This window comes from Leucopleurus acutus (assembly GCF_964270905.1).
Source record: "Leucopleurus acutus genome assembly, chromosome: 13".
Lineage (NCBI taxonomy): Eukaryota > Metazoa > Chordata > Mammalia > Artiodactyla > Delphinidae > Leucopleurus > Leucopleurus acutus.
The window spans coordinates 60,596,470-60,622,367 of NC_139155.1; the positions used below are offsets into that span (position 1 = coordinate 60,596,470).

The following is a 25,898-nucleotide window of genomic DNA, read 5'->3' on the forward strand; positions in this document are numbered from 1 at the left end:
TTGAACAAGTGTACGGGGGGAGTACAGTCCTTGCCACTGTGTGTCTGGAACGTCTTTATTCTACCTGTGCACTTGAATGGTCCTTGGAACTAGCTGTCTTGTCAGAGGTTTGAAGATATTCCTTTATTGTCTTTAAGTTTCCAGTGTTCTTGTTGACAAGTTGATCGTGATCCTTTGTATGTAAGTTGCTTGCCCTCTTCCCTGCCCGCAGGAGTCTTTCAGGATCATCCTTCTGTCCTCTGTACCCCAAAACCTCATGATGTGCTTTGGCGTGGGTCTCTTCATGTATGGTGTGGGGCGGTCCCTTGTGATCTGGACACTCTTGTCCTTTAATTCTGAGAAAATTTGAAGAATAAGAACGTACTGGGCGTGCAAATACTGCTTACAAAGTTGGACATTCCCAGATGGTAGGTTAATGCTGGTTAGTGTTCAGTATGTGAGGTACTAATGAATCAGTGTTTGGATTCCCTTGTAGAGATTTGGGTTAGAGACTTAATTTACAGATTATTTTTAAAAACCGTAAAAATGAGGAAAAGCTGCTTCCAGTGACTTACAGCCTGGTATTTAATAAAGAAAGTTTATAAATACTGGATTTGCTTAACTTGTGAACTAGTTAAGCAAGCTATGGGTTTTCTGGACGAGGCCTTTTTCTGTGTTGAATTATCAAGTTTAATAAATCATTGGAGTTATTCTCAAAAGCTCATTTCAGGAGACTTTAATTTAGCAATCTGTCTTTCCTACTTATATTGTTTTGTCCCTTTGCATGGGTGAATGATTATTATTATGTGTGCTGATTAATAGTGGTGCATGAGCAGAAAAGACTATTTTAATAACAATGCATATCCTAGTTCTTTGGAGGAGTGGATGTTTTTAAGCAATTATTAAGTTTGAGTCTAGTTTATGACACTTTTTTTTTTTGGCTTTACCTCAGTTGTAACTGTCATAACTGTTCTTTTTATGTGAAAAATTTCATTTCAACGTTATAATTTTGGGGGGTTCTAAAGTAAAATTCTAGATGTATGGTTTTTGCTGTATACTTTTAATAGTTTTTGTTAGATATTGCAGAAGTAACCTTTTATATCTTCAGTTTTCTCTGGAGAGAGATTTCGCACAGGTACCAGCCACAGGCTTTCAGTTGAGAAAGACTGGAAGTAGACATTCCTGTTGTAGTGATTTTGGGTGTGGGGGGAGGTGGGATGCTGAAGGTAAAGGTGGGAGTAGCAACGTTTGAGAAGGAGAGTTCGTATTTTTTAATGGCTCATGATCATCTCTATATAGCTTCCATAGCTTTTTTTTCCCCCCATCTGAGGGATTTTATTGATGTTATTAATTTATTTTCAGTGATATGCACAGTTTAATGTTTTTTTGTGATGGCTTGGGTGGATCTAGAGGGCATTATGCTAAGTGAAATAAGTCAGACAGAGAAAGACAGATACCGTATGATCTCACTTGTATGTGGAATCTAAAAAACAAGACAAGCAAAACAAAATGAAAATAGACTCATAGATACAGAGAACAAATGGGTGGTTGCCAGAAGGGAGGGAGGTGGAGGGTTGAAATAGGTGAAAGGGATATTAAGAGGTACAAACCCCCTGTTATTAAAAAAAAAAAACCTCCAGGGATGTAACATGCAGCATAAGGAATATGGTCAATAGTATTGAAATGACTTTGGGGACAGGTGGTCACGAGACTTACCAGGGTCTTCATTTCCAAACGGATGTAAATGTTTAAGCCCTGGTACACCTGAAGCTAACGTAAGAGTGGTGTTTCAATAGAAGAAGTTTCAACAGATGTATACGTGCATGTAGCCCACATGCCTGTCAAGAGACAGAACGTAGCCATCAAACCAGAGAGTTCTCTCGTGCTCCTTCGTGCTCAGTCCCTGCCTCTCCCCCACATCCCCACAACCACATGCCTCGATTCTTTTGACAGAGGTGAGTTTGCCCGTTCCAGAACTTCCTATAAATAGTCGTACCTTATGTAATCTAGCGTGTCTGGTGTGCTGTCTTTTGAAGTTCATATGTTCTCTTCTATGTATGAGTAGTTTGTTCATTTAAAAAAACGCTAATATCCCATTGTGTGAACATATTACAGTTTGTTTATCCAGTGTTACTGGAAATGCAGGTGTTTCTAGTTTTTATCTGGTATGAATAAAGTTACTTGGATCATGTCTGTGCATGAACATATGTTTCCGTTTCTCTTGGGTAAATGCTTAGGAGTGGAATTGCTGGGTCATATGGTAGGGGTTCAACTGTAAAAGATGCTGCCAAATATTGATGCTTTTCCAAAGTGGTTAAATGGTACATTCCCACCAGCAATATATTTAACTTTCCAGTGCCCCACATCCTCACCAATGTTAGGAATTGTAGTTCTGTTTGAATCTTAGCCCTTCTAGATGGTGTCTGTTGATAGCTCATTGTGGTTTTAATTTCCATTTCTTTGATGTTTAGTGATGTGGAGCTTTTTTGTGGGCTTATTGACCAGTCATATATTTTCCTTTGTAAATTGTTTGCTCAACTCTTTTGCCCATTTTTGTTTTGGATTGTCTGTTTATTGTTGAATTGTAGGAGTTCTTTATATATTCTGGGTGTAAGTCTTTTGTGAGGCGCATACACACAGACGGACACACACATACACCCAGTAAATTGTTCTCCACGTCTTTGCCTTGACTATTCATTTTCTTCATAGTGTTTTTTTTTTTTTGCGGTGCGCGGGCCTCTCACTGTTGTGGCCTCTCCCGTTGTGGAGCACAGGCTCCGGACGCGCAGGCCCAGCGGCCATGGCTCACGGGCCCAGCCGCTCCGCGGCATGCGGGATCCTCCCAGACCGGGGCACGAACCTGTGTCCCCTGCATCGGCAGGCGGACTCTCAACCACTGCGCCACCAGGGAAGCCCCATAGTGTCTTTTGATGAGCAGAAGTGTTTGCTTCTGTTAAAAAGTCTACTTTGTCAATTTTTAATTTTATAGTTAATGCTTTCTGGTCCTGTCTGGGATATTCTTCTCCCAAGATCTCAAAAATATGTTTTATTTTAGAAGTTTTACAGTTTTTAGCAGTTAAGTCTCATGTCTGTGATTTATCATGAATTACACTTTGTGGGTGATGTGATGGAGGAGCTCACCACCTCTCTTCCCCACATGGTTATCCATGCCACTTGTTGAAGACTTTCCTTTCCCCCCGAATTCCTTTGGAACCTTTGTTGACAACCAGTTGACTGTGTACATGTGAGTCCCTGTGAATTTTCTGTTTTGTTCTTCTAACCTGTCTGTCCTTGCTCCAGTGCCATGCTGTCCTGATTACTTTTCTGTGGTGTTTGGCTGAAGTAGACCACTATTATCTGAAAGTTTTCTGTCTGGCAGAGCTGCCCCTTTCTGGTCGTTCAGCTGGAGAGGGCAGGCTTCTGTTGTTGTTTTTATCTGAGCCCGCCCGTCTGTCTGGCTTCTTTTGCTGTGAGTCTGAGATGTAGAGACAAAAAGAAAACTCAGGGACCAGTGTTGGTCCTCGGATCCCGAGGTCCCTAGCCTGTCTGCCTTCTTGCTCTACCTGTCAGTCTGTTGTCTTCTCTTAGCTGTGTTCACCAGGAGGAATAGGGATACGTATTCTTTCTTAAATGTTTACAAATTTACATCATTTCTCCTTTTGCCTCAGGAGTAGGAATTCCTAATTTTTTAATTTATTTTCTTTCCTTTGGCTCTTTATGCTGAAATTTACTGTGGACCATTCGAGGCCTCCCTCTTCTGCCCTCTTATTCAGCGAGGTTCAGGCTTGCTGTGGCACTCCAGTGCTCAGAACAGTCCCAGCGCCAGCATGTTCTTTCCTCTGAAATCGCCCTCTATTCGGGCCTCACTCCTTCCTGTGTGCAGATAGCTGCTCCCCTTCCGTTCCTCCCAACTGTGGCTGAGTCAGGTCAACAGCTATTTCTCTGGAGTAGTTTTTGCAAGATAATCTGTTCAGTGCGTCATGAACAAAACTCTCTTCTTTGTCAGTTCAGTGTGGAGACTGAACTGTAAGTCACCAGCTGCTGTAGCAGCACAGAGCAGGGAATGGTCCAAACCCGCCTGGCATTCTGTTGTTCGCGGTCCTGCCCTCATTCCTCTTAGCCCCAGTGTTGTCACTTCCTGGCCTTGGACTTGGTGATGACCCATGTGTGGTGCCTGAGCCCCTCAGCTTGGCCCCAGTTGGCTCTCAGTTCAGAGCCACCTTGTCTTTCAGTGTCTTTTCTGTTGCTTCTTCGTGAAACTGCTCCCGTCCAACTTGTCTTCTTGCCGTTCTCATAACAAGCCCCACATTTCTGCTTGTGTCTGTAATGCCCTGCTCCTCCTGGCATGTGTGCCCTCTTGTGTGTGTGTGTGTGTGTGTAGAGGGCAGGTTACTGGAAAGAATGTGTGTTTCGAGTCAAGCAGATCCCAGTTTTATCTCTTGCTGTGTGGCATAGGGTAAGTTACTTCACTTCTCTGAGCCTTAGTTCTGCAGTTTGTAAACATGGAAAAACACTTTTCTCACAGGACATATAAGGTTAGTTAATGTATATGAAAGTTCCTGAAGCCACAGGAACTCAAATAAAATGTGGGTTTCCTTTCTTTATTTCTGTAATTAAAAGTTGAGGCTAAGGGCTGGTTCATTTCTTCTCATCTTTGTGTCATTAGCCGACACAGCCTGTTGAGAACATAGAAGAGACTAATTAGATTGTTAAGTAAACAAACATCTGACTACTTCCTGTGCAGCCTGTGCTGTGTGAAATGCTAGGACTCGCGAATTATTGGGCAAGAAGGCCCTGTGCTCACAGGTCATTAAAGCCCAGCAAGGCCTGTGCAGCGCTGGAGGTGTGCTCCGCGCATTCTGCGGGCACAGGAAGGGAGCATGGCTTAGACTGGGTGGGGTGGGCATGAGGGGGGATTCCTGGAGAAAGTGTGGCTGGTACATGATCCTTTTTTTAAAACATTTTTTTTAGGTATAATTTACATACCATAAGATTCACCCACTTAAAATGTCAATTTACGGTTTGTAACCATCACCACAGTCAAATCTAGACCGTTTTCATCACTCCAGAAAGATTCCTTGTGCCCATCTGCAGGCTTAATGTTAAAAGATGAGTATGAATTGGCCCTACAAAGATCCTGGAAGGAGGGCTGGGTTCCAGGGCGTGAGGAAGACAGCATGCAGGGAGGCGTATGACATGGGTCCGTGGGGACAGGATGCCCGTCAGTGGTCTGTCTGTGTCGAGCTATGCTCCTTCCCGCACCTGTGCTTTGGCTTCCCGGGTCTTTGGACCTCAGTTTCCTCACCTGTGATGTGTAACTGATAGGCTGGTGGGATCTTGGCTCTCTTTAAACTCTCAAACCTGGGCTGGTCAAAACCATCCCTTCAATTAAGGGAAGAATAGAATGTACTTTTAAAAAATAATAGGACTTCCCTGGTGGCGCAGTGGTTGGGAGTCCGCCTGCCGATGCAGGGGACACGGGTTCGTGCCCCGGTCCGGGAGGATCCCACGTGCCATGAAGCGGCTGGGCCCGTGAACCATGGCCACTGAGCCTGCGCGTCCGGAGCCTGTGCTCCGCAACGGGAGAGGCCACAACAGTGAGAGGCCTGCGTACGGCAAAAAAAAAAAAAAAAAAAAAAAAAGCCAGTCAGGGCCTATGAAGAAAACCTAAAAAATTACAGTGATGCTTACAGCTCCTTTGATGGAATTTTTCCTGTTTAATGTTTTTCCTGACTAGACAATCAGTAATGTATACTGGGTATAAAACTTATGAAATGCAGAAGAGTAAAAAGATCACTTATAATCTTATAATTCACAGGTAATTATTTTTAAAGTTCCCTTGTTCTTACAGTTTTTTGCATATGTTTATTTAAAAATTGATATTGTGCTATAAATAAAATTGCTTTCCCCACACTATTAAATATTGTCAAAAACACAATTTTTATGAGACTAAAAAAAGTGGCCTGTTCGTTTAAAAAAAAACCCCAATAATAGTAATACAAGTAATAGATGGGCATGGTAAGGCTCAAAATATGTAGAAAGGATAAAATAAAGAAATCTTTCTCTCCCCCCCTTCTACAACTTCCAAGAGTTAACAGTTGTTAACTATTTCAGAAGTTGCATGTTGTGTGAGTTTATATTCCATTATTTGGATCAATCATAATTTAACTGATCTTCCATTGATAGCCATTTAGATTATGTTGTTTTTGCTGTTACGGTGCTAAAATGCGTATTTTCATGTACACATCTTTGAATTCTTGTAAAAGTATATCTGAAGGATAGGTTCCTAAAAAGAGGAATTCTTGGATCAAAGAGAGCACATTTAAAATTTTGATAGGGACTTCCGTGGTGGCGCAGTGGTTAAGAATCCACCTGCCAATTCAGGGGACACGGGTTCGAGCCCTGGTCTGGGAAGATCCCACATGCCGCGGAGCAACTAAGCCCGTGCGCCACAACACTCTAGAGCCCACGAGCCCCAACGACTGAGCCCACGCACCTAGAGCCCATGCTCTGCAACAAGAGAAGCCACCGCAATGAGAAACCCACACACCACAACAAAGAGTAGCCCCCACTCGCCACAACTAGAGAAAGCCTGCACACAGCAACGAAGACCAGCACAGCCAAAAATAAATAAATAAATATATTAAAAAATAAAATTTTGATAGATATTGCCAAATTGGTTTTCAAAAAAGATTGTGCTGGTTTACACTTAAGCCATCAGTGGATATTCTCCCAAATGTTTGATCACATCCTTACCAACACTTGGTATTAATCACCTTTTTTGTTCTTTGCCAGTCTGCTGTTAGAAAAATGGCAACTTATTTTGTTTTTAAAATTGTAATTGTACTTGAACATTATTTTCATGTGGATCTTAGTCATTTTTCTATGAACTGCTTCACATTCTTTGTGTAGGTGTCTTGATTTGTTGAGATTTTCATTGATTTGTGAGAACTCTTTGCTTTTTAGAGAAATTAGCTCTCATAATTTACACATCTTTTTACACATTTGTTTGTCTTTGTTTATGGTCAGAAATAGCAGTCTTATCACTTGTGTTTGTGGATTTTTAAAATTGCAAAATCACCTTAGAAGTGAGTGCAAAGAGAAACAAGTGATTCTAATAGTTTTTCAAATTAATATCATGAAGGCATTAAAGAGGAATAAGAACTAATCCAAGTAACTTTTAAACACAGTACTGTGTACCATCTGTCTAATGAAGAAAAAAATGCAAACAAATCTTGAACTTTTCTTACATTTGTCCTTTGGGTTTTTTTATTCTTTTTTTAAATTTATTTTTTATTGAAGTATAGTTGATTTACAATGTTGTGTTAATTTCTGTTGTAGAGCAAAGTGACTCAGTTATACATATATATACATTCTTTTTCATATGCTTTTCCATTATGGTTTATCGCAGGATGTTGAATACAGTTTCCTGTGCTGTACAGTAGGACCTTGTTGTTTATCGGCATTTCTTTGTAGTGTCCATTCTAGCGAAACTAGTGTGTGTGTATTTTAGGACTGAGCAAATGAGGGTTCCATTGTTTCTTTCAACATAATTCCAGTCCAAGATAAAATAGCTGTTATCCACATAAGAATTGTCCAGTGCAGTATAGAGCTATGGCTAATGATCTGTATATATCACTTTAATTGTTTTATAAATTTTGATACTGAACTATTCATGTGTAGTTATATTAACAGTCTTCTTAATTTATTATTCATGGTTGTTTGGCCATAACTTAAAAAAAATTAGGATTTTATGTTGGATAGCAATCCAAAATGAAGCCCATTACAATGGTGGGTTCTTTTTTAGAGGAAACTCTGTGTCCTACTTTGAGAACCCACTTTCATTTGGTTCATTTTTTTCACACTTGAAGATCCAGTGCTTTCAACCAACTCTTTGAGAACCGAAATGTGTGGTGCGCGAATGTAACTTGAGATGGCAAAATGAACAGCTATTTTAAAGGGGGGTTGTGAAGAAAAATATTTTTGATTTGTAAATGCAAGATTAGTTGCTGTTTTGTGTGTGTGTCTGGCGCCCTTATGTCTTGGTGGTCGTTGGGTGACTGTGATGTGCTCTCTCCCTCTGCAGGGGTGATGGGCAGGTAACAGACGCCCTCCTCACTGTCGTCAAGGAGGCAGCATGACCGAGTGCTTCCTGCCCCCCACCAGCAGCCCGGGTGAGCACCGCAGGGTGGAGCATGGCAGTGGGCTCACCCGCACCCCCAGCTCTGAGGAGATCAGCCCCACTAAGTTTCCTGGATTGTACCGCACGGGCGAGCCCTCGCCTCCCCATGACAGCCTCCACGAGCCTCCCGATATAGTGTCTGATGATGAGAAGGACCATGGGAAGAAAAAAGGAAAATTTAAGAAAAAGGAAAAAAGGAGTAAGTGCCATTTTCTCTGTGCTGTAGCTAAAGTTTAGATAAATTTCTACTTTAATTATGTGTACCTGCTATCTTGTAGAAGTATATCCAAAGACTCTTGTTTTATATTTTCTTTATTTTTCTGCATCTCAGTTTTTGTATTTTAGGGTGTTATTCTCACAAATAAAAATACTGAACTTCCAGAAATGGTGAAGTTTTCTGGTGGAGGTTTCTTAAATTTTAAATAAAAGTATGAAAAGTAAATATTGAAATTTTGTCCTTATACAGTCTTACTCTCTTGGCGAGGTTGTGTAGGCCAGTTGGGGTACATGGTGAAAAAAGTATGTATTCGGTTTCTTAAGCAAATGCCACCATGCGTTCCATTTATGATTCCTGTTCTGTAAGGATGAATCGTTTAGACATAGCTTTTTAGCATGTTAAAAGCAAATCAGGTGAGTTATTTTAAGTAAGTGTGATTTTAGTTTCACGGTATTTTTAAGTTAATTTGTATTTGAAGCATAACATTTGGATAGAATGCACAAATTGTGTACAACTTGATGAATTATCACAAACGGATACACCTGTGCTAATTACTGATTGTACAAGGCTCTGGAAATAGAGCATCATCAGCATCCTAGAAATTGCCTGTTGCCCCTTCAGAGGGAACGCCCAGCACATCTGGACACTGCCTGATTTTGGACTTTTGTACATGGAAGTAGATTTCCTTTTGTGGGTAGTTTCTTTTGCCCAGTGTTATGTTTGTTAGATTCATCCGTGTTATTCCATATGGCAGTAATTTGTTCATTTCTATTGCTGGATTTTGCACTAATATACTAGAATTTATTTTTCCATTCTACTGTTATTGGTCATTTGGGTTGTCTTCAGTGTGTGTTATGAATCGTGCTTCTCTGAACCTCATTGTCCAAGTTTATGCATTTCTGTTGTGTGTGTGCCTGGGAGTGGAATTGCTCACAGGCCATGCTCATTTCAGTATCTGTAGATCCTGCAAAACAATTTCCAGAGTGCTTGTACCAGTTGACATTCCCACCAGTGGTGTCTGAGAACTCCAGTTGCTTTCTGTCATGGTATTATGCCCTTAAGACTTTTGCCATTCTGGTTGGTGTGGGGTTTGTGGTATCGGTACTTTAATTAGAGGGAAATGTATGCAATACCTTTAATTTTTGTTATAAAATAGCTTGTGAGGTAGTTGGCTAAAGAAAAGGAGAGTTTTAGATGTTAAAAAAGAACAGTGAAACCAAACTAGGATAACTCTAATATTGATACTAAGCAGTTATCAGTGTGAAACCAGGGCTTCTGACGCAGGGAAGTGGCCACCATCCCGAGATTAGGGAGTTTCCTGGTTCTGTTCTCCCCAGATGAGGCTTCAGTCCCAGCTGCCATCTGCAGAAAGAGCTTAACAGCTGGAGACAGGAGAGCAAAGTGTGTTGGGGATGACGGGAGCGTCTGAACAGTAGTGCATTTCGTGTCATGATTGGAGATTGCTTCACATTATAGGAACCAAATATGAAGAAACCTAAGCTAAGTAGAGTGTAAGTTAGAGGGCCTTATTCAGCTGATGAAAGAATGCTGTGCATTATATAGGGATTCTCTCCATTAGCCCTCTGTGTAGATAATACATAAATTAAGATAATAAATGATTATTTATAATAATTTGGTTTGCAGAAATTCCAATTGCACGTGTGTATAAAATAAAACCAGTTTCAAGGGTAACTGGCTCTCTGCTCGTCGCCCTCTTGTGGTCAGGAGACGTCACGGCAACGCCTCGTTTTAGCTGGGAAGCCATTGAATGAATTGCTGAGAGTACCAGGAGGGCTTGGCCATGGGGTGAAAAGCTAGGTAGCTAGGGCCAGGTGGCACTTCTTTGTCTTGTTTTCAGACATTGAAAATGGACAGTTTGACATTCAGCAGACATCTGACTCATGCTCCCTGCATTTCTTTGGCAGCTGAAGGCTATGCCGCCTTTCAGGAAGATAGCTCTGGAGATGAAGCCGAAAGTCCTTCCAAAATGAAGAGGTCCAAGGGGATCCATGTTTTCAAGAAGCCCAGCTTTTCTAAAAAGAAAGAGAAGGATTTTAAAATAAAAGAGAAACCCAAAGAGGAAAAACATAAAGAAGAAAAACACAAAGAGGAAAAACATAAAGAGAAAAAGTCAAAAGACTTGACAGCAGCTGACGTGGTTAAACAGTGGAAGGAAAAGAAGAAAAAGAAGAAGCCAATTCAGGAGCCAGAGGTGCCTCAGATAGATGTCCCGAATCTCAAACCCATCTTTGGGATTCCTCTGGCTGATGCAGTGGAGAGGACCATGATGTACGACGGCGTTCGGCTGCCGGCCGTCTTCCGGGAGTGTGTGGATTATGTGGAGAAGCATGGCATGAAGTGTGAAGGCATCTACAGAGTGTCAGGTATGGGGCTCGCGCCACATGTACTGGTTTTTAAAGATTAGCTTCACTTCCACTTTTCAAAGGAAGGGAACAAATACTCACTTGTGAGGAAAATTGTGACACGGGTCCTAAACCTCATTCATTTCCTTGATCCTTCCAGTTGAACAAAGACCCTCACGCTGTGTGTGTGTGTGTGTGTGTGTGGGTGTGGGTGTGTGGGTGTGTGGGTGTGTGTGTGTGTGGTGCCCCTCACCTGGCTGCCTCCGTGAGGCTGGGCGTTGGAGGGTGGTCAGCGGGGAGGAAGGACATCTGGGTTCAGGACGCTTCTTGGCCACAAGACACAGTTACTGACAGTCGTTTAAGTATTTCCTGAGTTCAGCTGAGGGATGCACAGTGTTCTTGCTAAATGTTTAGGTTCTTACTAAAATGTTTAGATGTGGATACCTCTGTGTCCAGGCGCGGCTCTTACGTGCATTAGTGAAGTTGAGGTTCCATTTCTCTACGTTCCGTGTGTATGAAAACTTACATTTCATACTGGCAGGAAAGTAATTCATATTGGGTGTCTAAAATCAAGGAAAATGCATGCTGTCTAAAGTAGAAGACTCTATTTCTTACAGAGCAGGGTGGCTTTGTGTTGGTGTAGGATGCAAGTCCTGACCTGTGTGGTATCCGTGCTGTTGTCATCACGTTCCTGTGGTTCAGTGTCTTGGTCCTGGACCTTGAGGCTATAATATTCACTGTTGCTCGTGCGTATTTCATGATGAGTTAAATCATACACATTTAGAATAAAGAGACTAGATTTACTTTTTCCATTTAATTGGTTCATGCACATTTCTAGAAGGTGGATTTGATATTTAAGCTTTGTTAAGAAAGGGCCAGCATGTTTGATAACTGGGGAGACCTTTACATAATCCCACAGATAACATGTTATCATTTAAGACTGTTTTGGCTAAAATGCTACTATTTTATAGAAAATAAGATAAATGAATTAGGCACTGAATTTGAATTTATAAGTCCTTAGTTACATAAAAATAAACACATTTAAATGAATTTGAAACTTGCCTTTTAAGAAAAATTTATGATGGATTTTTAAAGATCTACACAGTACTAACATAGTTGCTTCTCTCACGTGATTTTGATAGGTGTGAAGAAATTTTGTTTTAGGTGAAAGTTTCTCTGAAGAGTTCCTACAGCTTTGTTCAAAGGATTCTTTTGTCTTTGACCTATTTTTTTTTTTTTTTTTTTTTGCGGTACGCGGGCCTCTCACTGTTGTGGCCTCTCCCGTTGCGGAGCACAGGCTCTGGACGCGCAGGCTCAGCAGCCATGGCTCACGGGCCCAGCCGCTCCGCGGCATGTGGGATCTTCCCGGACCGGGGCACGAACCCGTGTCCCCTGCATCGGCAGGCGGACTCTCAACCACTGCGCCACCAGGGAAGCCCTTTGACCTATTTTTGATGTTTGCATTCTTTTGGAGTCGGAGGTGTGGGACTCCTTCTCTGAATTCACGTGTCAGAGTGTTCAAACTGAGCTGCTCCCCTGGTTCTTGGAGGCCAAGCTTCTGCTTTGATCAATTTTTTTTTTTTTTTTTTTGCGGTACGCGGCCCTCTCACTGTTGTGGCCTCTCCCGTTGTGGAGCACAGGCTCCGGACGCGCAGGCTCAGCAGCCATGGCTCACGGGCCCAGCCGCTCCGCGGCATGTGGGATCTTCCCGGACCGGGGCACGAACCCGTGTCCCCTGCATCGGCAGGCGGACTCTCAACCACTGCGCCACCAGGGAAGCCCCTGTATTTATTTTTGAAGCTCTGGCAGAATGCTGCATTCAGCGCTCTGGACTACAGAGTTTATGGCTGTGACTTTTCTTTTTGAATGCTAACAGTATTGTTTTCTGGTGGAGAACTCTTGATTCTCACTTATCCATATATAAGTTCCAGTTTTAAAGCTAATCTATGATTTTGCATATGCTCTTTCTGTACCTGGAAATTTGTGCACTTTTCACTTGTGCAATTTTCTGGGCAGGCACTGTTGGGGGAAAATTACAAATCTATAAAATGTATGTGAGAGAGAGAGGAGGTTTTGGTCAAGAATTTCAATTAAAATTATCACACACCATGTTTTACTCAGTAAAAAAAAAAAAAGGAATTATTTTCTAACTTTTCTGCCTCAAAATAAAGATTACACAAAAATAAGATTCATATTATTATTTTCCTGTTTGGAGTTGTTGATTTCATTTTGTCAGTGCTAGATTAAGTTACTGATTTATTGTGATGGCATTAAATGGTTTTCACATAAGGAATGTCAGAGCCCAGATGTAAGCACTATTGATTGTAAAATGCTGCTCAGACTACGGGACTCTCGAGTGTTTGTGTTTACCTTTACAATCTGTCAGCCTTAGTTTGTGGCTTGTTTCCAGTAATTGGCCTAAAGTTTTTTTTAAATTGAAGTATAGTTGATGTACAAAATTATATAACTTTCAGGGATACAACATAGTGATTCAATATTTTTAAAGGTTATACTCCATTTATAGTTGTAAAATATTGGCTATATTCCCTGTGCTGTACAATATATCCTTGTAGCTTATTTATTTTATACATGGTAGTTTGTACCTCTTAATCCCCTACCCCTCACTTGCCCCTCACCCCTCCCCTTTCCCCTCTGGTAACCACTAGTTTGTCCTCTATATCTGTGAGTCTGTTTCTTTTTTGTTATATTCAAAGTATAGTTTGTTTTACTTGTTTAGATTCCACATATGAAGTATTCTGTCTTTTTCTGACTTATTTCACGTAGCGTAACACCCTCTAGGTCCATCCATGCTATTTCAAATGGCAGGATTTCATTCTTTTTTATAGCTGAATAGTATTCTGTTGTGTATAGTACCACATCTTGGCCTAAAGTTTTAAGTATCGAAAACAACAGAAAGCTACCTTGTGTTCTCATGAGCAATCAGTGTCACTGAATTATGTCACTTAAATGCACATTGGACTAAAAATCTAAAATACTTAGTGTCTGAAAAACATTTGTGTGTGTTTCTGTCCAGTAAGAAAAGCAAAACAATTCGATTTTAGTAACCCAAAATTTCACTTTTCTTTTATTGTAACCCTGTTTCAGATTAAGAAAACATGTAAAGAACTTAAACTTAGAAATTAGATGGGTATTATGTAATGAATAATTTTCAAAGAGTTTGTTTAGATAGTGAACTCACCTTTTGCATTTATGATACAATTTTTACTTATAAAAGAGTAGTCACCCACAACTTTTTGCAACGTGCTTGTATGTACTGAGTTGTATTTTATGTTGTCAGTCTTGTGACTAGTTAGGAAAAGCAGTTGGCCGCTCATGTAGAACAAGGCATATGCTTAGATTGTAGTTTAATTTTTGCCTGAATTTTTACCTACCTATCTTTAAATAAAAAACAAGTTTTTTTCCCTGAATCGATTGGCATATTTGCTTGATGTTTCTGTGGTTACTATGACTTTTGTTTTGAGTATTGAGTTTGTCTATTATCATTTAGCTTTTTGTTATTCATCCTCTAAGTGTAGTCTTTTATCTGCTTTAATGGAGGAATTGTATGAACCGTGTGCAGATTAACACTTCATATGGTCAGGATGGCCCTTCTCTGATCTCCCCCAGGGGTAGGCACACTGGGGAAGAAAGCTGTGTGTTGGATTTTTTTTTTTTTCTTGATACTTTCTTTCTCTTTTGAATTCGAATGTTCTAAGGAATTAAATCCAAGGTGGATGAGCTGAAAGCAGCCTATGACAGAGAGGAGTCTCCAAACTTGGAAGAGTATGAGCCTAACACTGTGGCCAGTTTGCTGAAGCAATACCTGCGGGACCTGCCCGAGAACCTGCTGACCAAGGAGCTGCTGCCCCGCTTTGAAGAGGCTTGTGGGCGGAGCTCAGAGGGCGAGAAGGTGCAGGAGTTCCAGCGCCTGCTGGAGGAGCTGCCCGAGTGTAACCGTCTGCTGATCTCCTGGCTGATCATGCACATGGACCACGTTATTGCCAAGGAGCTGGAAACAAAAATGAACATCCAGAACATTTCTATAGTGCTCAGCCCGACTGTCCAGGTACACGGCCGGCCCTGGGGATGTAGGGAGGGTTTCCTGTTGCTGAGTCACATACCAAGCCGTGAACCAGGGACGGTGGGTAAGGGGTTAGCCTGAATGTTGGCCTTTTTATTTCACAGTGTGGACAGTGTTGGCATGTAAGGTAATGAGAGTGTCGGCCTTTTAGCTGCAGCTGTGAAATTTGAATATTGTCCAGTCTTTGGTGTGGTTTGTAAGCAGTTCCTGATGACAGTGATCTGTCCGTAGTGGAAGAGGAGCCCGAGGTACCTGCAGTTACAGTTCATCTGCAGTGTTGTAAGGATTTCAGTTACTTCCTCAAATAGCATTACTGCTTAGTCATATCACATACACATACAGACTCAGGCTCAAGGGGCCCTAACGTTATTCATTTGGTCAGGGATTTGACCTGAGGACTTCATGAAGAGGTGTATATAGAGTATTTTACAGAATCTTAATCTGAGGAGGCATTTCAGAGAGGTGGGTGGTGTGTTAGTTGGTGTCTCTTTACAACATAAATTCCTGGCCTTCGTTTTCTGCTGGTCACTTGGTGCTTGCGTAGAGCATGTGTTTTCCTTTAATTGGAGTTACTGATATTTCACTCAGGCCAAGAACAAAGGGCAAAACATGAGATGGGGTTATAGTTTTTATTTTAAGCTTTTTAGCCAATATACCAGGTTATTATTGGTCACTGTTATAACACACTGTTACATATAAGAGTGTATTTTCTTTCACTGAAGATTCCTACATTGCTCGTTGATTATATTTTGGAAGCAAAATGTTTCTCAAATTTCATATTAGTTAAGTTTTCAGAATTTGGTAAATATTACATTGTTACTTAATATAACTGTAGTAGGGATGTTGGTGTCACAGAAGATTCAGGTGTGTTGTCAGAATAAGTTTTAGGTAGGAAATAATTTCTTGTATTAACTTTTTAGCCAGCGTAACGTCCTGGTCTCTTAGCATTGGACCATCTATTTAAACACGGGCTCTGGAGTCTGCCCAGAAGCATTCATCTCTGGAGCAGGGGCTACCACACTCAGCCCAGCTCTGCAGCTGCAGGCTCCTTTGTTCCTTAGTAGATCCAGTTGCATGTGTTAAAATGTATCACAGTAACTTGAAAATAAAGCACATAAGATTTAAAAAATCAATTAATGTTATGGTGCTAAAACAGAACAGATTGATGATCATCGGCCTCTGCATCCATTTCTTGGCTTTTTCCTCGCAATTCCTCATAGTGCCGAGTCCATTACTTAACTCATACTTTCTCATTCTCTTCTTTAAATTGGCCACTAATTAGCAAAACATGTCTAGTCACTACTGAGGATGCACTTAGGCAACAGACACAAATGAAATGAAATGATAATTTTAATATTTTTCTTGCAAATCTTTTCTTTTGTTTTTAGATTAGCAATCGTGTCCTATATGTGTTTTTCACACACGTGCAAGAGCTCTTCGGAAATGTGACACTGAAGCAAGTGACGAAACCTCTGCGATGGTCTAACATGGCCACAATGCCCACACTGCCTGAGACCCAGGAGAGCATCAAGGAGGAGATCAGAAGACAGGTGTGTGCAGCCCCCCTCCCAGCCTCCAGAGCCAGCCCTCGCTCTGACCCCATGGGAGACTGCAGTGCTGAGAACGATGGCCTCCTGTTCCATGAACACTTCCTGTGTGTCTGGAGCTGTGTCAGGCACACTCTTCATGGCACACTGAAGCCAGAACTTCCCATCTGGCACTATTTCATGCCAGTTAAGGCAGAACATCATAGTGGACAGAGCACATGTTTGGAAATCAAAAGACCTGGCTTTAAATTCTTGCTCTGCTCCTAATTAGGCATGTTGCTTAACCTCCTTAAGCCTTGGGGATTGCATTTAAAAATGAGTCCTCTCCTAGGTTTGATGTGACGATTACCTTAAATGAAATAATGCGTTAAAGATGTTCACCATGGTGCCAGGTATGTTGTAAGCAGTCCAAAAATGTTAGCTTATCTGGACAAGGCTGCTTTATTGGCCTTATTTTACAGATAAGAATAATGAAATTTGGAGAAGTTAAATAACTTATGCTATGTCACCTGGTTACTAAGCTGAAGAGCCAGGATTTGACCCCAAATCCTTTGTTTTCCCACTGTGCTACTGAAACAGTGCCATTTGGTTTTGTGTGTTTGGCAAGCTCAGTAAGAAATTCAAGGCTAAGGCTTATATTTGATAATTATTACATCTTTTATATTATTACATAATTTTTCAAATTTATATTTGACAATTATTACATCTTTTGTTTGCATACAAGTTATCAAATCCCTGCTTGCCTTTCTTCCCTTTTGTCTGCTCTGAGCTCCCATTTCTTAGTAGTTGATGTGTTAGGGGAAGGGATGTGAATTGACTACTGGGAACCATTGTAAATTGATGGATTAGAACCCAATGCTCAGGCAGAAAAAATAAAGATGATTTTTCAGTCATAGCCTTGAAAAAACAATTCATGCATTATGTCATTTTTTTAATGATAATTGAAAAGTAGATTCTGCATTTTTAGAAATTGCATGTGGTTTTATTTTAAAATGACAAAACATGGAATCCTATACAGTGTGTGGTGTGTTACTTTCTAGGAGTTTCTTTTGAACTGTTTACATCGAGATCTGCAGGGTGGGATAAAGGATTTATCTAAAGAGGAAAGATTATGGGAAGTACAAAGAATTTTGACAGCCCTCAAAAGAAAACTGAGAGAAGCTAAAAGACAAGTGAGTAAATTATTATTTTGGCACATCATGTTTATAATGAAATGTAAAAAGAGTGCACTGGAATCTTTTATATACCATTTTAAGTTACTTTTTTAAAGTACAACCCAATTTATATTGGGTTGGCTGAAAAGTTCGTTTGGGTTTTTGTTTAAAAAAAAAAAAGCTGAACGACCTTTTTGGCCAACCCAGTGTAAATACCTTTTGAGGGGAAGTTCCCTGATGGGAGATTTGTTCACATGTTCCTAGTTCTGGATTATTGATCCTTCAGCTTGGTATGAGGGAAATGCTTCATTTAATTTAGAAAGTTGAGTTTTTTAATTAAACAGACTATTTGGCTAAAAGATGTTTTGTCATTTCCTGCTTGGTTGTACCTGTAAACAGGTTTCCAGGCGTGAGAAGCAGTCAGATGGTGATATGTTTCAAAGACTGCAGGGGAGTTTGAGGGCTTTGAGTCAGAAACACACGGAGGTACCGAAGATCAAGAGGGGCTTTCTTTACCTGGTAACAGGCAGGGTGGCGTGTGCCTCATGATGAGCTTGGGGTTAGTGAGCCAGACTGTTGGTCTCCCTCTAGTTTAGTGTGTGTTGCTTGGCGCTGGGACTCTGAGTTTCCGGCCACGCCAAGGCTGAGGTCCCAAATCTCTGGACCCTCTTACAACCCACGTGCAGATTCAATGCCAGGGTCCAAAGACCACTTCCAAGGAACATGAGTTAGCATTTGTCCGAGTGGGACAGCGTGGTCCATGGTGGGTCGCAGTTGTGGTTTTGCTAAAAGACAAGACAACCCATGTTGCTTCGAGGGCAGCAGTTTGCACTTACGTGGGGATAGCTTTGTCAGGAAGGAAGCTGTGATGGAGTTTCTACACCTGCACTCTAGGACTAGCAGACACCCTCTGTGTATTTTTCTTCCTTTTTCCCCACTTGCCAGATTATCTATCTTTTGCTTCCAGTGCCTGTTTTTAATTAATTATTCCCTTCATGATTCGGCCTGGAATCAGGTTTTAGTGACAGACCAGTCCTTCTGTGGTCACTGTCCACCATGTGGCATTGCCCATCAGCCTTTAATGAAGGGTCTCTGACCCAGGACAGGGAGGGTCACGTGGGCTCGGCTTCCTTTCTCTTGTTCCTGCATCTCTCTTGGATAAAGGAATTGTGACATAGCAAACCAGAGCCAATATAGAAAGGGATGGATTACCTCTACTTTGCCAGTTTCTTGATGCTGTCTTTTCGTGTCTGCTTATTAATTCACAAAGTGCTCCAAAGGTTCCATCAAGTTGATTTCAACTTTGAGGAATAAATGACTTTTAGAGATAGAAGTAATATAACTCATTATATTAACAGACTAAAAATAAGAAAGCAGGGCTTCCCTGGTGGCGCAGTGGTTGGGAGTCCGCCTGCCGATGCAGGGGACGCGGGTTCGTGCCCCGGTCCAGGAAGATCCCACGTGCTGTGGAGCGGCTGGGCCCATGAGCCATGGTCGCTGAGCCTTCACGTCCGGAGCCTGTGCTCCGCGACGGGAGAGGCCGCAGTGGTGAGAGGCCCGCGTACCACAAAAAAAAAAAAAAAAAAAAAAAAAAGCACAATATCATGTCAGAAGATGCAGAGAAAGCATTTGGCAGAATTTGACACTTAACTCATGACAGAAACTCGCAGTCACTGCCTTTCAGCCCGATAAAGGGCACTTAACAGAAAAAATCTCTGATTTACATTGTGCTTAATGGTGAAAGTCTGAATGCTTTCCTTTAAGATTGGGTATACAAGCAAGGATTTCTGCTTTTACCACTTCTATTCAACATTGTACTGGAGGTCGTTCTAGCCAGTGCACTAAAACAAGAAAAAAAGGCATACGGATTGGAGAGAAATCAGTCTTTATTATACGTAGATGATGTGATTGTCTCTATATAAAATCCTAAGGAGTCTGTACAAAATCGAATGACTTTAGCGACATTGTAGCATACAGGATCAGATGTACAAGTCTGTTGTATTTCTGTATATTTGCAATGAACTATTGGATAGTGAACCTAAAAAAAATAGACATAAATTAAAAATATATTTATATTTCAATATTGTCAAGATGTTAGGTTTTTACAGATTGATCTGTGGGTTCAATTCCAATCAAAATCTAAACAGGTGATTTTGGCAGAAATTAACAAGCTCTTCTAAAATCTGTGTGGAAATACAAATGACCTAGAATAGCCTAAACAGTTTTGAAAAAGGACAACATTGGAGGGCTCACACTACCTGATACTAAGACTGTAAAGCTATAGTAATCAAGACAGTCTGTATTGGATAAGGATAGATATATAGAAAAGAAAGTCCAGAAATAGACCAATACATGTATGGGCAGTTAATTTTCAACAAAGATGCTAAGACAATTGACTAGGGAAGGTTTTTCTTTTCAACAAATGGTGCTGGAACAATTGGATATTTATATGCAAAAAAAAAAGAAGCAGCTGACTTTTTCCTTCTTTCCACACAACATATACAAAAATTAGCTCCAAATGAATCATACACTAAGACCTAAAAAAACTTCCAGAAGTAAACAGAGGAGAAGAATCTTACTGACTTTGGCTTAGGCAGTGATTTTTTTTTTTTAAATTTTATTGCAGTATGGTTGATTTACAGTGTTATGTTAATTTCTGCTGTACAGCAAAGTACCTCAGTTATAAGTATATATATTCTTTTTCATATTCTTTTCCATATGGTTTTTCACAGGATATTGAATATAGTTCCCTGTGCTATACAGTAGGACCCTGTTGTTTATCCATCCTATATATATACTAGTTTGCATCGGCTAATCCCAAACTCCTAATCCATCATCCCTCTCCTACCCCTCTCCCCCTTGGCAACCACAAGTGTGTTCTTTATGTCTGTGAGTCTGTTTCAGTTTCGTAGATAAGTTTGAGTCATGTTTTAGATTCCACATATAAATGATATATATGGTATTTGTCTTTCTCTTTCTAGCTTACTTCACTTAGTATGATAATCTCTAGGTCTATCCATGTAGCTGCAAATGGCTTTTTTTATGGCTGAGTAATATTCCTTTATATATATATACCACATCATCTTTATCCATCTGTTGATGGACATTTAGGTAGTTTCCATGTCTTGGCTATTGTGAATAGTGCTTCTGTGAACATAGTGGTGTATCTTTTCGAATTACAGTTTTGTCTGGATATATGCCCAGGAGTGGGATTACTGGATCATTATGGCAACTCTTATTTTTCAGTGTTTTGAGGAACCTGCACCAATTTACATTCCCACCAACAGTGTAGGGGGGTTCCCTTCTCTCCACACCTTCTCCAACATTTATTATTTGTAAGATTTTTAATGATGGCCATTCTGACCAGTGTGAGGTGGTACCTCATTGTAGTTTTAATTTGCATTTCTCTAATAATTAGTGATGATGATTTCATCTTTTCATGTGCCTGTTGGCCATCTGTATTTTTTCCTTGGAGAAATGTCTATTTAGGTCTTCTGCCCATTATTTTTTCTTTTGCGGTACGCGGGCCTCTCACTGCTGTGGCCTCTCCTGTTGCAGAGCACAGGCTCCGGACGCACAGGCTCAGCGGCCATGGCTCACGGGCCTAGCCGCTCCGCGGCATGTGGGATCTTCCCGGACCGGGGCACGAACCCGTGTCCCCTGCATCGGCAGGTGGACTCTCAACCACTGCGCCACCAGTGAAGCCCTTCTGCCCATTTTTGATTGGGTTTTTTGTTTTTTTGTTACTGAGTTGTATGAGCTGTTTGAGTGATTTCTTAAATAGGACACAAGGTCCTTGAACTATGAAATAAAAATTTGGTAAATTACATTTCATCAAAACATGCTCTTCAAAAGATATTAAGAAGATGAATATGCAAGCCAGAGACAGACAGAATAGTTGCAAAAAACACACTTGATAAAGGACTTGAACTAGTATGTATAAAAAACTCTCAAGACAAACCAATTTTTTTTAAACTTTATTTTTTTAGAACAGTTTTAGGTTCATAGCAGAATTGAGGGAAAGGTACAGAGAATTCCCATATACCCCTTCCCCCCTCATGCTTAGCCTCCCTCATTATCAGCATCTCCTGCCAGAGTGGTACATTTGTTAACAATAACAAGTCAATTCTAAAAAGGCAAAAATTTGAACAGGCACTTTACTGAAGATTATATATGGATGGTAAATAAGCACATGTGAAGATGCTGAACATCATTAGTCATTAAGGAAATACAACTTAAAATCACGAGATACTACTACACACCAACCAGAACGACTAAAATTAAAAATACCAAGTGTTGACAAGAATGTGGAGCAGCTGGAACTCTCCTGTATTGCTTTTGGTTCAATCATCTTGGAAAACAGTTGGCATTTTCTTTTAAAGTTAAGCATGAGGTTACCATCTGACCCAGCAATCCCACTTCTAGGTATTTATCTAACAGAAGAAGGCATATACCCACACAAAGCAAATACACAGTGTTCATAACAGGTCTTGTTAAAATTGCTCAAAACTAGAAAGGACCGAAATGTCCATCAGCTGGTGAATGGATGAACAAATTGGGGTACATTCACATCATGGAATATTACTCAGTAAACTACTGATACAAACGACAAAATAGACGAATCAAAATTAGCAATGTGCCAGATAAAAAAGACTACTTACTGATTAATTCAGTTTATATGAAACATAAGAAAAGACAAAACCAGAGCAGTGGAAAGCAGGTTAGTGGTTGCCAGGGGCAGCAGATGGTGGAAGAGCCCAAGGGTACTTCGTGGTGATGGAGATGTTCAGTGTCGTGATTGTGACGGTGGTTACTTGACTGTATACAGTCGTCAAAACCAGTTGAACTGTATGCTTAAAATCAACCCCCTCCAAAGAAAAGAAAGTATTACAGAAGGTAATTTATGTGGGAGCGTTCCGGAAATGGTGAGCACATTAAAATTGAACATTTTTCTTCCAGTGCAGCCACAAACTGAGATCCACACATTATTTTCAAAGCCCAGTTAGCAGATGCCCATATGTCCAGATGGTTCAGCTGACTGTGTCACTCTTATTTTTTCAGTTCTAGGAGGTGAGAAGGAAACTTCTGGACTGGTGATGGTGTGAATTTGTTGAATGTGTTAACAGTAGGCTGACCAGTGCTTTTCATTTCTCTCACTTGACAGGAGTGTGAAACCAAGATTGCACAAGAGATAGCCAGTCTTTCAAAAGAGGATGTTTCCAAAGAAGAAATGAATGAAAATGAGGAAGTCATAAATATTCTTCTTGCCCAGGTAAGCTAAACTTTTTCTTTATTTTGTAAGATTCTTTTTTTAAAAATAAAAATTGTGTATATTTAAGGTGTACAACATGATGATTTGATACACCTCTACATAGTGAAATGATTACTGCAATCAAGCTAATTAACATTATCCTCTCACACAGTTACCTTTCTTTTGTGATGAGAGCACCTGAAGTCTGCTCTCGTAGTATATTTCCAGTATTCAGTACAGTATCATTAACTATCATCATCATTATTAGATCTCTAGACTTAGTCATTCAACATTAAGTGCAACTTGGTATTTTTTGACCAATACCTCCCTATTTTCCCCACCCTCCAGCCCCTGGTAACCACTATTCGACTCTCTGCTTCTATGAACTCGACTTTTTCTTAGATTCCACAAATGAGTGAGATCGTACAGTATTTGTCTTTTTCTGTCTGGCTTATTTCACTTAGCCTAATGTCCTCCAGGTTGATCTATGCTGTATTAAATGGCAGGATTGCCTTCTTATGTCTGATTAATATTCATGGTGTGTGTATATGTGTTTACGTGTTTTATTTTTTAAATATTTATTTGTTTTTTTGGCTGTGTCGGGTCTTAGTTGTGGCATGCGGGATTTTTCATTGCGGCACTTGGGCTCTTCGCTTCGTTGCAGTGCGTGCACGGGCTTCTCTCTAGTTATGGCGCGTGGGCTTAGTTGCCCTGTGGCATGTGGGATCTTAATTCCCCAACCAGGGATCGAACTGGCATCCCCAACATTACGAGATGGATTCTTAACCACTGGACCACCAGGGAAGTCCCTATGTTTTTTATATATGTTTATATATATATGTGTGTGTGTGTGTGTATACATGTGTATTATAAATATATATATATATATATATATATATATCTCACATCTTTATTCATTGATCCATTGACCATTTGGTAGTTTTCATATTTTGACTATTGTGAATAATGCAGTGAACATGGGGGTGCAGATATTTCTTCAATATCCTGTTTTCATTTACTTTGGGTATATATCCAGAAGTGGGATTGCTAGATCATGTGATAGTTCTATTTTGTAATTTTGGAGGAACCTCCATACTGTTTTCCATAGTGGCTGCATCAATTTACCTTCCCACTAAAACAGCACAAGGGTTTCCTTGCTCCACGTCCTCACCAGCACTTGTTATCTTTTGTTTTTTGATAAAAGCCATTCTGACAGGTGGAAGGTGTTATCTCATTGTGGTTTTGATTTGCTTTTCCCTGATGATCAGTGACACTGGGCATTTTTTCATATATCTGGCCATTTGTATGTCTTCTTTTGAGAAATGTTTATTTAGGTCCTTTGCCCATTTTTTAATTGGGTTGTTTGTTTTCTTACTATTGAGTTGTTTGAGTTCTTTATATATATGTAAACTCCTTATCAGATGTAGGGTTTGCAAATATTTTCTCTCATTCCATAGGTTGTCTCTTCACTCCTTTGTTGCCTTTGCTATGTGGAAGCTTTTTAGTTTGATGCAGTCCCGTTTGTCTATTGTATATTTGTGCTTTTGGGGTCATATCTAAAAAATTATTGCTCAGACTCAATGCCAAGAAACTTTCTCCCTATGTTTTCTTCTAATAGTTTTATGGTTTCAGGTCTTATATTTAAGTCTTTACTCCATTTTGAGGTGATTACTGTGTATGGAGTGAGATAAGGTAAGGATTCATTTTCACTCTTTTGCATGCGGAAAACCAGTTTCTCAACACCATTTATTAAAGAGCCTGTCCTTTCTCCATTGTGTAGTAGCATCCTTGTCAAAGATCAATTGACCACAAATGTGTGGATTTATTTCTGGACTCGGTTCTGCTCCATTGGTGTATATGTCTGTTTTTTTATGCCAGTACCACACTGTTTTGATTGTAGGATGCCTCCAACTTTGTTCATCTCGTTTAATTGCTTTGGCTAAAAAAAAGGGAGAGAGACAGAGATTGCTTTGGCTATTTATTACAGTCTTTTGTGGTTCTGTATGAATTATAGGATTGTTTTTTCTATTTCTGTGAGAAACTCCATTGGAATTTTGATAGAGATTCCAATGAATCTGTAGATCACTTTGGTAGTATGGAAATTTTAACATTATTTCCTCCAATCCATGAATGTGGGATATCCAAATTTATTGCCTTTTTTTATGCTATTGTAAATGGAATTGTTTTCTTAATTTCTTTTTGAGATGGTTGTTAGCATATAGAAATGCAACTGATATTTGTATGTTGATTTTGTATTCTGCAACTTTATTAAATTTATTAGTTCTGACACTTATTTGGTGGAATCTTTATGGTTTTCTGTGTATAAGATCATGTCATCTGCAAACAGTCAATTTTAATTCTTTACAGTTTGGATACCTTTTACGTCTTGTTTAATAACTCTGGCTAAGACTTCAGTACTATATTGAACAGAATGGGCATCTTGTCTTTTTTCTGATCTTAGAAGAAATGCTTTCAGCCTTTCACTGGGGTATAATGTTATCTGTGGGCCTGTCATATGAGCATATCATGTCACTGTGTATGTTCCTTCTATACTCACTTTGTTGAGAGTTTTTATTATGAAAGGATGTTGAATCTTGTCAAATGCTTTTTTGAATCTTTTGTGACAATACTATTTTTATCCCTCATTTTGTTAATGTGGTATATCACATTATTGGTTTGTGTTATGTTGAACCATCCTTGTATCCCAGAGATAAATCCCACCTGATCGTGGTGTATGATCTTTTTAATGTATTGTTGAATTTGGTTTGTTAGCATGTTTTTTGAGGACTTTTGCATGTGTGTGCATCAGGGATAGTGGCCTCTTTCTTTTCTTGTGGTGTCTGTAATCTGGCTCTGGCACGAGGGTGATGCTGGCCTCGTAAAATGTGTTTGGGAATGTTCCTGCCTCTTCAGTTGTCCAGAAGAGCTTGAGAAGGATTGGTGTTAATTCTTCTTTAAATGTTTGGTAGAATTCACCCATGAAGCTATCTGGTTCTGCTCTTTTCTTGGTTGGGAGGTTTTTGACTACTGGGTCAATCTTTTTACTCGTTATTGGTCTGTTCAGATTTTCTATTTCTTCATCATTCAGTCTTGGTGGGTTTTAATGCCTCTAAGAACTTACCCA

General features: G+C 40.2%; 1 protein-coding gene across 2 annotated transcripts in view; it reads left to right on the forward strand.

The window, feature by feature from the left end:
• The window catches only part of RALBP1 (ralA binding protein 1), a 44,387-nt gene that overhangs the window by 14,520 nt on the left and 3,969 nt on the right, over positions 1-25,898 (forward strand). For both annotated transcript variants that reach the window (XM_082852582.1, XM_082852581.1), the window contains exons 2-7: positions 8,066-8,360; positions 10,304-10,762; positions 14,458-14,807; positions 16,211-16,372; positions 17,410-17,541; positions 22,688-22,795. In XM_082852582.1, the coding sequence (XP_082708708.1) occupies positions 8,117-8,360; positions 10,304-10,762; positions 14,458-14,807; positions 16,211-16,372; positions 17,410-17,541; positions 22,688-22,795 (1,455 nt within the window). In that variant the 5' untranslated portion in view covers positions 8,066-8,116. The remainder of the gene's footprint in view (positions 1-8,065; positions 8,361-10,303; positions 10,763-14,457; positions 14,808-16,210; positions 16,373-17,409; positions 17,542-22,687; positions 22,796-25,898) is intronic.